The sequence below is a fragment of the Neomonachus schauinslandi genome, chromosome 10, assembly GCF_002201575.2.
Source record: "Neomonachus schauinslandi chromosome 10, ASM220157v2, whole genome shotgun sequence".
NCBI lineage: Eukaryota > Metazoa > Chordata > Mammalia > Carnivora > Phocidae > Neomonachus > Neomonachus schauinslandi.
The window spans coordinates 75166388-75180179 of NC_058412.1; the positions used below are offsets into that span (position 1 = coordinate 75166388).

A 13792-nucleotide genomic window follows, 5' to 3' on the forward strand; every position below is an offset into this window, starting at 1 on the left:
CATGACCTGAGCCAAAGGCAGATGCTTGACGACTGAGCCACCCAGGCGCCCCTAGACTTGTTTTATAAAAATATTTTTAAAGAAGTGAATTAAAAATTTCTTTCTGCATAGTCAGAATCTTTCTGGTGTTTTTTTTCTCTTACAATAAGAAACAGCCCAAAAATGCAGAAAAAGCAGAAAGAAGACAATAGCAGTCACCTATAAATCCATCTTGCAGGGCGTCTGGGTGGCTCAGTTGGTTAAGCAACTGCCTTCGGCTCAGGTCATGATCCTGGAGTCCCTGGATTGAGTCCCGCATCGGGCTCCCTGCTCGGCGGGGAGCCTGCTTCTCCCTCTGACCCTCCCCCCTCTCATGTGCTCTCTCTCTCTCATTCTCTCTGTCTCAAATAAATAAATAAAATCTTAAAAAAAAAAAAAATCCATGTTGCAAAGATAATCACTATCAGCATTTTTTTGGGTATATCCTTCCAGTTTGTTTCTAGTACTGTTTGTTCTGTTCCATCTCTCAGTATTATAAGAGATACAATATTAAAAGTATGCAGAGGTTAATGTATAGATACATGAAGTCGTTACTTTTTGATAAATATGTCCTTTTTATTAAGAATAACCCAGGGGAGCCTGGGTGACTCAGTTGATTAAGCGTCCAGCTCTTAATTTCAGCTCAGGCCTTGATCTCAGGGTTGTGAATTCAGTGTGGAGCCTACTTAAAAAAAAAAAAAGAATAACCCAAATGTTGTACTTTTATTTATTTATTCATTTATAAAAGATTTATTTATTTATTTGAGAGAGAGTGCAAGAGAGCAAGCATGAGCAGGAGGAGCAGAGGGAGAGGGAGAGAGAATCCCAAGCGGACTCAGCACTGAGTGCAGAGCCCAACGCAGGGCTGGATGCCACGACCCTCAGATTATGACCTGAGCTGAAACAAGGAGTCGGATGCTCTACCGACCATGCCACCCAGGCGCCCCCCAAATATTTTACTTTAGATGGGAAGCATGTTAAAATCAATTTTTCAGTGTATTTGGTCAGATGGAAAGTATAATTGATAATTTGGACTGTAATTCTTGTATTCAGTACTAGCAAGTTTTTTCTTCCTTAGTATATTATCTAGAAACTTATTTTAGCTATTTACCTGACTTTTTGCAAAATAGTTGTGATCTTCTATGAGATCATACAAAGTATTTATCACTGGATACAATTTAGCAATTTGATTTCTAAAATCACCTCTGAAAAGCATTAGTTAAGCTCATCCACCTGCAGGTGGTGATATGTTTTGCTCTACTAGTACATTCAAACCAGCAAAAATGGTTCATGTACTTAGATTTAATTTTTTTCCCTTTTGATATAATAATTTCAATATTTGTGGCTTCTCATCTTTAGGTTCCTAGGATGTTTCAGGGGAAAGGGAATTTTGGATTTACATTTTGAAATATCTGAAAAGTTTTCGAGGCCTTTTAACATGTTAGCTCTGTTATGTTCTTCCAGATTAGTAGTTTGCTTCTCCGTTCAGTGGACTGCACCAGCATCCCCGACTGGTTTTTGAACTGCTGCAGGAGCCTCTGTTGTACTGATGTCTCGCAGTCAACTCTCTTATTCCTGTGTCAGGGGACACTCACCATGTTGGACTGGCAGAATGGGAGTATGGGCCTAAGTGGGGAGGCCCTGCTCTTGAATATTGTGCATGTCTTGTTCACCTTGAGTTCACAGTGAGTTTTCATGCTACTGCCTCCCATTCTGTTTTGCTTGTCAGGCATTTCAAAAATGGCAACTGAACTAGTATACTTAGTAATTCCGTGAAAAGTGCTCAGGATAATCCTGAATTAAAAGGAAGATAACAGGAACTCCTGGGTGGCTCAGTCAGTTAAGCATCTGCCTTCAGCACAGGTCATGATCTCAGGGTACTGGGATCGAGTCCCACACTGGGCTCCTTGCTCAGCGAGGAGCCTGCTTCTCCCTCGGCCTGCCATTCCCCTGCTTGTGCATGCACTCTCTCCCTCTGTCAAATAAATAAATAAGATCTTAAAAAAAGAAAAAGGGAAGATAACATATAGGCAATGAAATGGGTGTGAAAATAGACCAAGAGAAGATGAAATGATGAGTGGAGGGAGTTACAGATATTATTGGTGCAGCTTAACCTGTGCTGAACATTTTTAATGTTAATGTTAACATTTAGTCTCTAATGCTGCTTTTTAGTTTATAAACAATGTCAACATAGGTAATTCAGTATGAGCCTCACATGTCTGATAGATAGGATAGGAAATCTAATGTGTTGAGTAGGTAAAGTGAAGTTAGAAAAGTAAATGCTAAAACTTAAGAGTATATTGCTAATAAGCACCTGAGCCAGAATTGTAACCAGCTCTTTAGACTTCATTGGATTGTGTTTTGTGGTTTATTTTGGTGTTTTTTTCATAATGCCTGAAAGTGATTGTGTGCTTAAAATGTCAAACCATAGTTACAACTTGATAGTAATGAATATGTAGGTAAAGGAAGAAAAGTACTGTGTTCTAAAATAATTTTTACATGTTTTTCAGCTTATGTATATGTGAAAATTGTGCATATTTTAAAGGAATGTAAAAATTATTATTATTATTTCTTTAGAGAAGGATTGGCGGGGAGGGGCAAAGGGAAAGGGTGAGAGAGAATCTTAAGCAGGCTTCACGCCCAGTGCAGAGCCCGATGCGGAGCTTGATCTCATGATCCTGAGATACGACCTGAGCCAAAATCAAGAGTCGGTCACTTAACCAACTGAGCCACCCAGGCACCCCTCTCAGTATGTTTTTTTTTTTTTCCAAAGATTTTATTTATTTATTTGACAGAAACACAGGGAGAGAAGGAATACAAGCAGGGAGAGTGGGAGAGGGAGAAGCAGGCTTCCTGCCAAGCAGGGAGCCCGATGAGGGGCTTGATCCCAGGGCCCTGGGATCATGACTTGAGCCGAAGGCAGACGCTTAACGACTGAGCCACCCAGGTGCTCCCCCTCTCAGTATGTTTTGAAACACCTGTGAAACCATTATCAAAATCAAAATAATAAACATTTCCATCACTCCCAAAAGTTTTCTTGTGTCCCTTTTTGGATTATTTCTATAAGATGAAAAGATTCATTTATAAATTTGAGCTCTGTTTTGGTCTTGTTTGTAATTTTTTGTCATTGTAAATTTAATAATTATTGAATTTTCTGATCATTCTTTGTCTTTTATATTTTTAAAATCTAGATGATTATAAAATGAAATTTCTGTTACTAGTCAGTTTATAATAACATGGTTCATTTCTCTTCAGGATCAAGGAATCGACTCTGGAATTGTTTCTGTCTAGAATTTTGGCGTCCTGGACTAGTTCAGCCATACATGTCCTTGAATCAAGTTCCCCAAGCCTAAAGGACAGTCTGAATGGAAATTCAAGTGTAGTTGGGAGACTTTTAGAATATGTCTATACCCACTGGGAACATCCACTGGATGCTTTGAGACACCAAACCAAAATTATATTCAGAAATATTCTCCAAATGCACCAGCTCACTAAAGAAAAGTCAGACTCTGAAACGTCAGGTTTGGCTGCGGATCGTTTCATCTGTGATCTGACTGAAAGTCTTTTGCAATTGGAATGGCATGTGAAAGGGAAATACGCATGCCTTGGTTGTTTAGTAGATTACATAGGAATTGGACATATTTTGGCACTAGCTAAAACAATTCCATCACAAATCTTAGAGGTGATGGGAGACCAGTCCTTGGTACCTTATGCAAGTGACCTCTTGGAAACCATGTTCAGAAATCACAAGAGTCATTTGAAGTCCCAGGCCGTCGACAGTACTTGGATTGATGAGTGGCATGAGACTTGGGTTTCTCCTCTCCTTTTTATACTGTGTGAAGGAAATCTGGATCAGAAATCTTACGTGATTGATTATTACTTGCCAAAATTATTGAACTGCAGCCCTGAAAGCTTAAGCTACATGGTAAAGATTCTTCAAACTTCTGCTGATGCTAAAACTGGTAAGAAAAGGAATCGTTCTTTCAGTAATTTCTGGTTAAGATGTTTAAGGGTAGGTAGCTAGGCAGATGTGGACCATATTCAAATTTAAATATTACCACTTCTGTAAATAGTAAAAGAGGGTATTGACAATAGAGATTTCAGATTGAGACTAATGTTCCTCTCCAGAGTGGAGTGGAGTTTTTTTTGGCTGAAGTCATTTCTACAGGCTAAGGATTGATTCCAGTTATTATAAGGTTCCCTTTCTTACTCGTTTTAATTCATTTTACCAAGTTCTTATTTGTTAGGTTGTTAGACTGGAACGAAAGTTTGAGTGTTTTATATAAGTTCTTATTCTAGTGATTGAGACAGTAATTAAACATTGTTTTCGGCAAGGATCAGGACAGGTAAACTGGCAGCAGCAAGTTTTTGTCTCTAGGGAAGAGACAAAAAAATGTAGATGTGTGACCTCAAGAAACAACTGTCTGTAGTCATTTAGAATAGGGGGTAGGGCGCCTGGGTGGCTCAGTCGTTAAGCGTCTGCCTTCGGCTCAGGTCATGATCCCAGGGTCCTGGGATCGAGTCCCACATCGGGCTCCCTGCTCGGCAGGAAGCCTGCTTCTTCCTCTCCCACTCCCCTTGCTTGTGTTCCTGCTCTCGCTATCTCTCTCTCTGTCAAATAAATAAATAAAATCTTTAAAAAAAAAAAAAAGAATAGGGGGTAAACATTTCACTGAAACTCAGTAACCCTGAAGGAATCACTGCATTAAAGCATAGTTCAGTAATTAATATATAAATGATGACCATGACTTCTCATGTGAATCTTAAAATTACTGTATTCTGCTTAACAAAGCAGAAATATGGTACTCTACATCATAGTTTAAGAATATTTACAACAAGGGATGCCTGGGTGGGTCATTTGGCTAAGCATTCAACCTTTTTTTTTTTTTCTTTTTTTTAATTTTACGTATTTATTTGAGAGTGCTAGAGAGAAAGAGAGAGAGAACAAGTAGGGGGAGGGGGAGAGGGAGAGGGAGAAGCAGGCTCTCTGCTGAGCAGGGAGCCCGATGTGGGGCTCGATCCCAGGACGCTGGGATCGTGACCTGAGCTGAAGGCAGATGCTTAACCGACTGAGCCACCCAGGCGCCCCAGCGTTCAACTCTTGATTTCAGCTCAGTCATGATCTCAGGGTCATGAGATCAAGCCCTGCATTGGGCACTGTGCTGAGCATGGAGCCTGCTTAAGATTCTATTTGTCTCCCTCTGCCCCCCCCCTCAACCTACCCCCCTCCCCGGGGTGCACAGGCACTCTCTCTAAAAAAAAAAAAGAGTATTTACAACTAAAAATAATTGAAAACTTTCAAAAAGTAACCATGAGATAGCTGGAAAAATCTGATTCCTATACACAAAAATAAGCCATTATTTGTAGTTGGGTTTTTTTTTCATTACTTGTAGTTTTTAACAACAATTGTTCTTGCCTTTTTGAGAAGCCATCTAAAGTTCAAGATTCATGAATCTGTTCTGAAGTAAGGCAGTCTCTCTTTTTAATCAGTGTTCCCTTTGAGCCAGGGTTCCTTATCCTGTTAGTAGTGACTGATGTCCTAAACAGTAACTCCAAAATATGTAGAGAGGTTTAGTGTTTGTTTTTAGAGAAATAATGATATTTAGCCACTAAAGTGCTTTCCCTAATTTTGGCTGAAAGTCATTTTAGTTATTCTTACTGTTTTAAATATTTCTCCACCTGATTTTTTTCCCCTGAATCACTTCCTGGTTCATTTCTAAGTGTCAAGGAAAAGGTAAAAACAGCAAAAAATAATGATTTCTTTAAGTTAACATAAGGGGATTATGCTTACTTGAAATGATTGACACAAGAACTGTCAAATCCTTTTCAATAATGATTATTTTATCCTAGGGACTTTAATTCATGTTAGAATTTAAACTGTGATTTTTATTTCTTGAAATACAATGTTGATTGCAAAATGTAAATTGTGACAGTTGTGGCATAGCACAGTAGTTATCTGTGTTATTTTGTGCTTTTGAGACAAGAACAATCTTTTCCATCCTTAGGGTCTCACAATAGTAGAGGGGCTCTGGGAGCTTTGATGGCATGTCTGCGAACAGCTAGAGCTCATGGACATCTTCAGTCTGCAACTGATGCCTGGAGGAACCTTGTGTCCAGTGCAAGAATAAAACAAGGCTTAATTCATCAGCACTGCCAAGTAAGTAAACAAAATATCTGGGAATTTCATACATACGGTAGATCCCTGATTTATTTATCCAGTTAGCAGTCCAATATAGAGGCCCCTGTGTTGAGCCCAGCACTGTTTTAAGGGATCCGTAAGGAGGAAGAATTGAAAGTGAAAAGTGTAGGGGCGCCTGGGTGGCTCAGGTCATGATCCCAGGGTCCTGGGATTGAGCCCTGCGTTGGGAGGGGGTGGGGCGGGTCCTGCTCAGTGGGGAGCCTGCATCTCCCTCTGTCTGCCACTCCCCCTGCTTGTGCTTTCTCTCTCATTCTCTCTCCCTCTCAAATAAATAAATAAAATCTTAAAAAAAAAAAAAAGAAGTGAAAAGTGTAGACTTTTCAGGCTATTTAAATTTTAGTTGAAGGAAGAAGAAAACCTGTATAAAACAATTGGAAACTCTTAGAAGACAATACAGATATAAGTGCCCTTTATGCATAAGGACTTGGGGGTCTCAGAACAGAGTAGGTAGTGTTGATTAGAAACACGTTAAATGTGATTAAAGGAGAGGAAGCATTGGAGCAGCATATAAAATGGGAGAACACTAGAACTGATAAATGAGTTCAGTAAAGTCACAGGGTAGAAAATCAATGTACAGAAATCTGTTGCATTCATATACACTAATAATGAAGCAGCAGAAAGTGAAATTAAGAAAGCAATCCTATTTACAGTTGCATCAAAACCAATAAAATATCTAGGAATAAATTTAACCAAAGAGGTGAAAGACCTGTACTCTGAAAGCTATAAAACATTGATGAAAGGAATTCAAGACAAATGCAAAGAAACAGAAAGACATTTCATGCTCGTGGGTTGGAAGAACAAATATTGTTAAAATGTCTATACTACCCAAAGCAATCTACACATTTAGTGCAGTCCCTATCAAAATACCAATGGCTTTTCTCATAGAACTAGAACAAACAATCCTAAAATTTGTATGGGGCCCACAAAAGACCTCAAATAGCCAAAGCAATCTTTTTTTTTAAGATTTTATTTATTTGAGAGAGAAAGCAAGAGACAGAACACACAAGCATGAGCAGGGGGTGGGGGGATGGTGCAGAGGGAGAAGCAGACTCGAGCCTGATGTGGGGTTTGATCCCAGGACTCTGGGATCATGACCTGAGCCAAAGGCAGATCCTTAACCAACTGAGCCAGCCAGGTGCCCCTAGCCAAAGCCATCTTGAAAAAGAAAAATAAAACTGGAGGTATCACAATTTTACATTTCAAGTTATATTACAGAGTGGTAGTAATTAAAATAGTATGGTGCTGGCATGAAAATAGACACAGAGATCAGTGGAATAGGACAGAAAACCCAGAAATAAACCCACAATTATATGGTCAATTAATTTTTGACAAAGGAGAGATGAATATACAATAGGAAAAAGACAGTGTCTTCAACAGTGGTGCTGGGAAAACTGGACAGCCACATGCAAAAGAATGAAACTGGACCACTTTCTTTCACCATACACAAAAATAAACTCAAAATGGATTAAAGACCTAAATGTGAGACCTAAAACCATAAAAATCCTTGAAGAGCGCACAGGCAGTAATCTCTCTGACATTGGCCATAGCAAAATTTTTCTAGATATGTCTCTTGAGGCAAGAGAAGCAAAAGCAAAAATAAACTATTGGGACTTCATCAAAATAAAAAGCTTCTGCACAGCAAAGGAAACAATCATGAAAACTAAAAGGCAACCTACTGAATGGGAGAAGATATTTGCAAATGACATAATCCAATAAAGGGTTAGTATCCAAAATAAATAAAGAACTGATAAGGGGCGCCTGGGTGGCTCAGTTCTAAGCTTCTGCCTTCGGCTCAGGTTATGATCCCAGGGTCCTGGGATCGAGCCCCGCATCGGGCTCCCTGCTCGGCGGGAAGCCTGCTTCTCCCTCTCCCATTCCCCCTGCTTGTGTTCCCTCTCTCGCTGTGTCTCTCTTTGTCAAATAAATAAATAAAATCTTTAAAAAAAAACAAAAACAAAAAACTGATACAACTTAATACCCAAAGAACAAATAATCCAATTAAAAAATGGGCAGAAGATATGAACAGACATTTCTCTAAGGGACACATCTAGATGGCCAACGGACACATGAAAAGATGCTCAACATCACTCATCAGCAGGGAAATGTAAATCAAAACTGCAATGAGATAACACCTCATACCTGTCAGAATGGCTAAAATCAAAACCATAAGAAACAACAAGTGTTGGCAAGGAGGTGGAGAAAAAGGAGCCCTTGTGAGCTATTAGTGGGAATGCAAACTACTGTAGCCACTGTGGAAAACAGTATGGAGGTTCCTCAAAAAATTAAAAATAGAACTACCCTATGATCCAGTAATTACACTACTGGATTTTTACCCAAAAAATCTAAAAACACTAATTCAAAGGGATACATGCAACATTATTTACAATAGCTAACCTATGGAAGCAGCTGTAGTTTCCATGGATAGATGAATGGATAAAGAAGAGGACACACACACACACACACACACACACACACACAATGGAATATTACTCACCCTTCAAAAAGAATGAAATCTTGCCATTTGCAACAACATGGATAGAGCTAGAGAGTATAATGCTAAGCAAAATAAGTCAATCAGAGAAAGACAAATACCATGTGATCTCACTCATATGTGGAATTTAAGAAACAAGGAAAGAAAAAAAAGACAACTATAGAGAACAAAAAGATGGTTACCAGAGGGGAGTTGGTTGGGGGGATGGAGGAAATAGGGGATAGGAATTAAAGAGTACACTTATTATGATGAAGAAAAAAATAAATAAAATGATTAAAAAAAAAAAACACAAAACAAATACCAAAATGGGAGAATACAAAACAAGGTCTGGAGGATGATTTAGGATGTTGTTTGGCAGGAGTAGAGTGTTTGGTCTATTTTATGGAGGCCTCCAATGCTAGGCTGAAGACATCAGATTTCATTCAATTGGTAAGCGGGAACCAGAGCCATTCTGCCTCCAGCAAGGATGTAGAATTAATGGCAACAGAGATGAGTTTCCAGTGTGAGAGCAAAAAGAAACCAGGAGCCTGGTTAGATGTGCATGACAGTAATCTAAGAGTGACTGATGAGGGGGGCGCCTGGGTGGCTCAGTCGTTAAGCGTCTGCCTTCGGCTCAGGTCATGATCCCAGGGTGCTGGGATCGAGCCCTGCATCGGGCTCCCTGCTCCGCGGGAAGCCTGCTTCTCCCTCTCCCACTCCCTTGCTTGTGTTCCCTCTCTCGCTTTCTCTCTCTGTCAAATAAATAAAATAAAATCTTAAAAAAAAAAAAAAAGTGAGTGATGAGGTCCTGGGGTAAAGTAGAGAAAAAAGAATGAAGTTGAGCATTACCATGGAATAAGAATCTTTAAGATTGTTGGCTTACAAATACACAGTTTACACATTTAATAAAATAATTTTTTTTTTTAAAGATTTTATTTATTTGAGAGAGAGAGAATGAGAGAGAGCACATGAGAGGGGGGAGGGTCAGAGGGAGAAGCAGACTCCCTGCCGAGCAGGGAGCCCGATGCGGGACTCGATCCCGGGACTCCAGGATCATGACCTGAGCCAAAGGCAGTCGCTTAACCAACTGAGCCACCCAGGCGCCCTAATAAAATAATTTTATATGAGTTATAACCCTAGGATCTTTGGGATGAGGGAACCTTACTGAAGTATACATGGGTAAACTGGGGTTTACTGTTTTTTTTTTCCCCTTTGGTAGCTTATGTAAATAAACATGTCAAGTAGTTTATGATTTGCTTATTTCATTGAAAAATTAACATTTTATTGCTTGATGTGTTTTAGGTACGGATAGATACGTTAGGCTTGCTTTGTGAAAGTAATCGAAGCACAGAAATCGTTTCCATGGAAGAAATGCAGTGGATTCAATTCTTTATCACATACAATCTTAACAGTCAGTCCCCAGGAGTACGACAGCAGATTTGTTCTCTTCTTAAAAAGGTAGAATTTCTCATCAGAAAGTACGGGAAAGTGGTGAACTCTGCTCTGCAAATCATTTTTGAAAAGAGCTCTGATTTTGGGAGTGTGTGGGAATAATGGTCATGGGTTCGGACTGCCACATCCCTTCATGGCCTGTCTGAACCATTCTGTGATTCCATGGAGTTTACGTTTGAGATTCAAGTCCAGGGTGTAAAGCCCTTCCATTTTGGTGTAAAATAAATCAAACTTGAACACTTTTTTTTTTTTTTTTTTTGGAAAGAAAAAAAATGTAGTGATGGATCTTTCAGGGTGAAAGGTATTTTGAGAAAACTTTGGTGAGAGGAAGAAAGATGCCCTTGTAGTTTTATCATTTAAGGGCCTCATGAAATGGTCATTGTTGACTGATTCAACTCGACTTAATCACATGCTTCATTTATGGGATGAAGAATGGGGAGAGTTATAGAAGTGAGTATATCTTTAGTTTCATGCCAACCTAAAGGAAATAGAACTACGATTTAATGACTGTGTATTCTGGTTTGCAGTAGTATTTGTTTTTGGTTTTAAAAATGTGTTAATTTTCTGTCAGAAACACTGTAAATATTAAGAGTTTAGAAACCAGTACTTTCTGTGCTTGAAGTTTTAGTCTAAAGAATTTAGAAAATTTGTCCTTTTCCTTTTTTTAGACTGACATTTAAGATTAATGTGGCTTACGTACGCTTCATTTTTCTTTTTCTCAAAAGTTGTTTTGTAGGATACAGGAAAGTTCTCAGGTGCTTTATAAACTGGAGCAAAGTAGATCCAAACATGAGTCAGAGAATGAGTCAACCAAACAGCACCCTTCTGTTTCTTTACAGCAGTATAAGGTAGGTGATCCATTTCTAGACATATGGGTATTTAAGAAACATAGAACAATTATGAATAAACATTAAAGGGAAATAAATGGAAGTCTCGTGGTGAATGGTGTTGTTTCTGTGTTTCTTTCCTTCAAGCTAGTTTTACATACTCCTTCTGGTGCTTTAATACTTCTCTTGAGGTACCCTGAGTCATGGAATCAGTGCTGGACTTGAGGCCTGTTACAGAATAACAGTAATGGGTTAACCTCAATCCTTTACAGCTTAATGTGGGCCACATGAATTTAGTAGTTTAACAAAAAGGTAATTGCTGGCCCAGAAGTCCTCCATCCCTCCCCAGGGTAGAAGATTGCTGTATGTGGTCCTGCTTCCCCTTTAGACTAATATGACTTACAGTGGCTTGATATTGGTGCCTCCTGGTCTGTGGTCCAGCTGTAGAGGTTCCTGTCCATCCCATTTGGAGGGAGCGTGAAGAGTAGGGCTAGGTTTCAGGGCACTGTGTTAATGGGATGGATGATGGAACCCCAGATATAGCAGCTCCAGTCTGGGCCAGAGCTTAGCTTGACAACCTTACATGTCTGTCCATCAGAACAGAATGAGTTTTTCACTGGTTTCTCACTCCAAATATAGCCTCTCAGAAGCAGAAATCTTACTGTCTTCTAAGACCCAGATAGAGGACAGAGCTCATGTATTGTATTTCATGTGGGGAAACAATTGTAATAAATTAATGATATATTGGAGCCATGATACACTCGCTACTATGGATGGCCCTTAGTTTTCAATTTTATACTTGAAAGGTAAAAAATCATCTAAAGAAGAATATTCCTATACCAAGGATGAAGTCAGCTTCATCTCTGTAAAAATTAAAACAGTGAAGATTGGAAAGTGACAACCTAAACTTGAAGGCCATGGGTTTAGTCCCATTTCTGCCACTGATTAGTTGGCTTACTTGATGAGTCTGTTTGACTGTAAGTGGGATGAGTAACCTCTCTGAAAAGGCTGGTTTTGAGGATTAAATGAGAAAGCTGTAAATTCTAAATCACCCTAAAAAACCTCATTGGGAGTCATTAAAAGTGACTAGAGTGTATTCTGAGCACTTGCTTTGTGTGTGGACAAATTAGTTATTTGTTAGCCTTTCTTAGATCATTGCTAGACATTCTAAGAAAACAGCTCTTTTGCTTCTTTTTTTTTTTTTTTTTTAAGATTTTATTTATTTATTTGAGAGAGAGAGAATGAGAGAGAGCACATGAGAGAGGGGAGGGTCAGAGGGAGAAGCAGACTCCCTGCCGAGCAGGAAGCCCGATGCAGGACTCGATCCAGGGACTCCAGGATCATGACCTGAGCCGAAGGCAGTCGCTTAACCAACTGAGCCACCCAGGCGCCCCTCTTTTGCTTCTTTTTTTAAGGGGTAAAATGACATTTGTGAAAACTGAGTTAAGTACTTAAAACACAAAACCTATGTTGTGGATTGACATTCTGAATTTTCACGTATGCATGGTTTCTTAGTTTGACCTTGTGAATATATGTGTTTTTGAAAACTAGCCCTTTAGAGTCTTAATCTGAGTCAATCTCATGGTTCTGATATTTCCTCCCAACTATAGTCATCTGTGGCTTTTGGAGATTGTGACTTTGGCACTAAATTACTTATCATCTCTATAATAGTGGGTGTCATGCATGGTGTGTGGTAGGCTTGGTGCCAATCAATAGACTAAGTCCTGGGGGAGAAGAGGAGGCTGTTAGTTGGAAAAGATGTCTTCTAGTCTAGTGAAGGAGATTATTTCATGCCTAAATAACTGATATTATTAGCTTGAGTACTTCTAAATTTACAAAATGCTTTGTACCCTCATTCTCATTTAAATCTTTAATAACAAAACTGTGAGATAGGCATTATTATCCTCACTTAACAAATGTGAAAACTAGGGCGCCTGCCTGGCTCAGTCGGTGGAGCGTGCAACTCTTGATCTCAGGGTTGTGAATTCAAGCCCCACATTGGGCATAGAGCTTACTTAAAAAGAAAATGAGAAACTAAATCTTGGAAAAGTTGAGTAACATGCCCAAGATCCCTCAGCTACTAAGTGCTAGTCAGACCCCTATGTACATCTGCTCTCGCTTCTAAAATCTGAATAGTTTTTTTCCCTAGTCTCTGCTTAATTGAAAACTTGGAGGTAAGAAAGTACAGGGAGAATTTGGGGAACGGTGAATTCACTGTTGTAATGAATGACACCTAAGGTGCTTGGAGCAACAAAAGAGATGTAACAGGAAATGAGTTCGAAAGTCAAGTTGGGGCTGCATATTGGATGTTTTTTGTTGTTTGCTCTAATAATCAAAACAGAGCTTGACTAACATGTGTGTGTATGTACAAATAAATAAAGTTTCTTTGTTTCCCTAGGAATACAAGTAAAGTATTTTTATTTTTATCTATGAGGAAGCTGCTGTGCAGGTTCAGGAATTTCATATTGTAGTTACACAGCTAACAAGTGACAAAGCTGGAAGTACAAATCAATTTCATATCAACATAGTTGAGTTCCCTCAACTAACAATTGTTGTAGTTTCAATGAAACAATGAAATTGTTTCATTTCCTGTGCTTGGCAATGTAGCAGAATAGAATTAAGTATTGTTATGGGTATTTGCAATTTGAAATCTATCACTTTTAATAATTTTAATGTCACATTTTGATAGCTTTACCTATATAACACAGCAAAAAACCTTAAAGGCAAATAGAGAAGATGCCTGAGTAATCTAAAGAGATTTTGAGTGCTAGGCTAAAGTATTTGGAAGCCTCACTAGGAGCTGTTGAAAGTGACAAAAGCATATAT

General features: G+C 39.0%; 1 protein-coding gene across 4 annotated transcripts in view; it reads left to right on the forward strand.

The window, feature by feature from the left end:
- Window positions 1-13792, forward strand: part of THADA (THADA armadillo repeat containing) — a 323565-nt gene that overhangs the window by 15965 nt on the left and 293808 nt on the right. For 2 of the 4 annotated variants that reach the window (XM_021701169.2, XM_021701171.2), the window contains exons 9-13: window positions 1483-1703; window positions 3274-3980; window positions 5997-6175; window positions 9990-10145; window positions 10865-10987. In XM_021701169.2, the coding sequence (XP_021556844.1) occupies window positions 1483-1703; window positions 3274-3980; window positions 5997-6175; window positions 9990-10145; window positions 10865-10987 (1386 nt within the window). The remainder of the gene's footprint in view (window positions 1-1482; window positions 1704-3273; window positions 3981-5996; window positions 6176-9989; window positions 10146-10864; window positions 10988-13792) is intronic. The other 2 variants (XM_021701170.2, XM_044918620.1) reach the window with 2 other exon arrangements.